The sequence below is a fragment of the Gastrolobium bilobum genome, unplaced genomic scaffold (genome assembly GCF_033153095.1).
Source record: "Gastrolobium bilobum isolate Gb01-03AN ecotype WA unplaced genomic scaffold, APGP_CSIRO_Gbil_v1 utg2393, whole genome shotgun sequence".
Taxonomy (NCBI): Eukaryota; Viridiplantae; Streptophyta; class Magnoliopsida; order Fabales; family Fabaceae; genus Gastrolobium; species Gastrolobium bilobum.
In genome coordinates, this window is record NW_026895746.1 from 73,288 (window position 1) to 77,383 (window position 4,096).

The 4,096-nt window shown below is 36.5% G+C and overlaps 1 protein-coding gene across 1 annotated transcript; it reads right to left on the reverse strand.

The window, feature by feature from the left end:
* Positions 1-2,111: 2,111 nt before the first annotated feature.
* Positions 2,112-4,096, reverse strand: LOC133295603 (uncharacterized). The gene is made up of 3 exons (XM_061494442.1): positions 3,642-4,096; positions 2,710-2,814; positions 2,112-2,611 (listed from the first exon to the last, which is right to left on the reverse strand). The coding sequence occupies exons 1-3, from the start codon at positions 3,966-3,968 to the stop codon at positions 2,300-2,302; spliced, it is 744 nt and encodes a 247-aa protein (XP_061350426.1). The 5' UTR covers positions 3,969-4,096; the 3' UTR covers positions 2,112-2,299.

A 4,096-nucleotide genomic window follows, 5' to 3' on the forward strand; every position in this document is an offset into this window, starting at 1 on the left:
TACGTACATCTATTTTGGAAGAAAATAGAAGATTTGAGTTCAACTGAGGCAACCCTGCCTCAAGCATACAAACAAGTGCACAAAATATTGTTTCTTATTTATGATCTTTTTTCAAATATTTCAAGTTTAAATAAAAGACAACTTTAAAATTAACTATCCACTAACGCTAGATAAGCTCCACTAATAGTTATGACCTAAAGTTGGAACTCAAATAACAAAACAAATAAAAGAGCTACCCACTATTTAAACAACCAACAATTCTTAAAATAATAAAAATAACAAACTGGAACATCCCTCTTCATATATATATATATATATATATACTTCCTTTTTTGTTTTAATTTAGTTTAATTTTGAACTGAAGTGATAAATTAGTAAGGTTTGTCCCGTTTATTTCTTTAATACTTGAAGATAATTTCTCTTGTGGATTCAGGATGATTATTGATTCCATTATGAGGCTATGAGTAAATTATAGGAAATTTTACTATGCTTTTAATGAAGCGGATTAGTGTTCTTAATCTTTATTATTTCCACCAACTAGGGGCGATTTATACCATTTGGTTGTTAAGTTATGATAAAGATTTCCCTTTTCGAATCTTGTTCGGGTTTTTTAAATAAAAATTCTGCCCTAGAATCTTCTCCAACAAGTCCAACGGCCTGCTTAATTCCTTGTTATGGAGATAGCCACTAATAAATAAAACAGTAGTGGGGATCATTGTGTTCGTCAACTATATATAATTGATATTATAAGACACTATGAATATTTAATATTAATTTTTTGTGGGTTAGGCAAACTGTATGATGACATCTCATATTAGTGGATTTCAATTTTTTTTAGTGGAATTTATTAAATTACATTCAAAGAAAGCAACAAGTGACTCAACACGTTAGAATCAGATACGAATTGAGGAGAGGGAGGTGGGGGGATTGCCTTTTTTTAATAATACATTGCCTCTGCTATTTTTTTTATTTTTTATCCTTCTATTCAAGGGATGGGAATTGGGGTAAGGGACAGAGAAAGGGATGCAAATGTCTTCTTGGAATCAAACTTGACCCCTGTTCTTAGTTCTTAAGAAGCAGTGTTGGTCAAGTCATGCAAAATGTTGTTCACTGCCATTTGGTGTTTGAGCCAGAAGTCTTTGCTTGAGCTGTAGCCCAATCAAAATCTATTGGACTTCTCAGTGAGGCTCATTATCCACAAATGGACTATGAAGCAAAGTTGCAACTTTAATAGGCTTCGGTTTGATGGGCGATGTACGGACATTGGATCCATACAAGTTAATTTGCTGTTGCTTGCGACGATTCGGGTTAATACAAATAAAGCGACACTTATAAGTTACATCAACCCAAACACGAATTTATGTGTGTGAGTTTTTATACAACACAAAAATTCATAACATAGGTAAATTTGCTAAAAGCTTTAAACTAGAATGAAACATCATATGAATTCTGAATTCAGTTCTGTTTAGTGCATTTTATAAGACAAGCAACATTGAACATAGAATTAAAGAATCTTACATTTTAATTTCACTATCAAAGGAGAAACGATCCAAATCGTTTCACTTTGTTCCATTAGCGTACCAAACTGCTATCATACAATCTAACTACCCAAGCAAAGCTCATCTTGACAAGACTCTCAGATTTAATTAAAAATTATGGTTAACCCTACCCCTCACCACGAAAAGTACGATAATTTAAATAATTCACCATCTAATCCATGTCATAACTAAGCTGCGTCTGAGAATGTTGAATGTCAAAAACGGCCCTTTAGCAAAATAATAAAGGTATATCAGTTTATCACATCACTTCACGCCCTCACAAATCATTATTCATATTTTTGCATATTAGGAATAGTTTATGATGTTTGACACATCTGTTAAAGGATTAAAGGCAATAGTTAAATTATTTTAAAAAATCCTTATTCAATCCTCCCTTCACCGAAGACTACATATAAAACATGCATTCTTCAAGAATTCTTCATGTGAAACTAGAAGACTACTTGCATGTATGCCTTATCAAAGCTGGCCAAGCATACGCCAATCCAAGTATAGCTACTTGAAGGGTCAAGTATGCTATTTGGCATGTCAAACAGTTCACCGTAGTTAACGACAAATTGATATGCATTGTACTCCATCCAGCATAATGAAGATAACCTTGGTATACAAATGTACACGCCATTGTTCTAGGTTCTCACAAATATATATATATATAGAAGGGAAGGAAGAGAAGTCGATAAAGTTTAAACATGAGCAAATCACAACAGAATGGTACAAACAAATTACAGAAGAACTAAAGGGAATTAGAAAAACTTATTGTACTGGCTAGAAAGGGAATCTCTCAGATTTGAATAAAGGCCAAAGAGAGAATACTGGCGAAGGTTTTTCACTTCATACCAAGAGTTGAGAGCTGAAAGGTGTTTATCTGTGCCAGAGAACGCCAATTGTATTCCTATGCTGCAATCCACAGATCCTCCATGGCTCTTGCAGCTGGATGTTTGCAGCGCGCAATCCTGATTGTTTAGACAGACAGCTTTGGAGTTACCCGAGCATTTAGCACACCCATCTCTTTTCCAATAAAAATTTTGCAGCCTGCCCTTCTGAAACTCAAGGACCTGCAGGTCCAGATTTCAGTTGGTTCTCAGTAGGGGTTATGATTATGACAATCAAATAGAACACAACTGTTAAAAAGCATTATAAAAAAAATCCTTACAAGAGTAAAACTAGTTACAGTATATGAACCGTTTGCAACAAAAGCAGGAGGGGACCTTGCTGCATATTTCCGACCAGCAAATGCAACCATATAGCCATATGAGTCCTGGACAGGGAAAATATTATGAGACCCAAAATGACAAACAAACAATACCAGAGAAATCAATCAACGGAGACGCAAAAATAAAAGTTAACCAAACTGATAATGAAATCAATCCACCACAGGGCAAGTGTTAGGAACCTAACAGGCTCATTTGGGGAGCCATACAAATTTGTACTTTGCTTATAACTAAGGCAATGCTAGTTCGAGTAAGCAGAATAAAAGAAGACAACTGGAATCAGATTAAGTTTTGATCTCCACATTATCACTCAAAAATCAATTTATCAACTCACTTTCATGCCATAGGAGTGGCCAAAATTTGTATTGTAAATGAGTTTCGCTCCACTTTCAACAGTCCCACATTTTTGTGTTTTTTACCAAGCAGGAAAAAAGTAATTTTCCTTCCAAATTCTCCAACTCCCCCCTTTCCAGTTAATCACACAAGCACTTGGAAGCCAGACATATAACAAACATTTTCACCCTAAAAAACAAAAGACTTTGATCTATATGCACCAAGGGTTATCATTATAAGAGTAAATTACCATAGCAAATGCATTGTCAACAAAGCCATCACAGTCCAAAAGATACTGTGAAATTAGGTTTTAGGGGATATTTTCCACATGGCCAAACAATGATTATACGCCAGTGCTAGATTTTGCAATCATGTGTAGGAAAATGCAGAGAAAAAGAAAAAGCAGATAAATTAACCAAAATTTGAACTAATTGAATTCGGTTATTTCGATCACAAAACAACACAAACCAGTGACTCTCCAAAATCAAACAACTAAACACAATCGAAATTCAGAACAAAAATAGAGGGACAGAGAACGAACCGCGACGAAGGAAGAGGAGTTGACGGTGAGGAGCGAGATCTCGTCGACCTTGGGTCTGAACAGAGAGATCTGAGAGTTGGAATTGGAGAGAGAGAGTCTTGTATCGCACGGTGACAACTGAACGCTGCTGTTGTTGTTGTAGAAGAACTTGTCCTTCGATGCGAACACGATTCCCAACGTGAATCCGTCGGATCTCTGCACCCGTGTGTCTGTGCACGGAGAGAATACTCCGTTCGTGTCGCCGGCGTGTGCCGGCAAAGCCGCCACCAGCACTGCCACCGTGACTAAAGCCGCGATCGCCGTCGCTAGTCCTCTGAGACCCGCCATGGAAGAAGATTATGGAAGTTTTCGACAAGATCACTGTGCGAAACTGCGAATTCAAGTTTTCTTGCGATAACTTCTGCCGTTCATTCGGTTGAAGAGGCAATGTCGTTTACTAGGTTTGATCGCGTTTC

What these genes read in the sequence shown, in the direction of transcription:
- LOC133295603 (XM_061494442.1), bottom strand. Translation starts at nt 3,968, where the DNA reads ATGGCGGGTCTCAGAGGACTAGCGACGGCGATCGCGGCTTTAGTCACG. An exon ending in ACTCCTCTTCCTTCGTCGCG is followed by an intron (nt 2,815 to 3,641) that starts GTTCGTTCTCTG and finishes TTCCCTGTCCAG; the next exon opens with GACTCATATGGCTATATGGT. An exon ending in CTGTAACTAGTTTTACTCTT is followed by an intron (nt 2,612 to 2,709) that starts GTAAGGATTTTT and finishes CTGGACCTGCAG; the next exon opens with GTCCTTGAGTTTCAGAAGGG.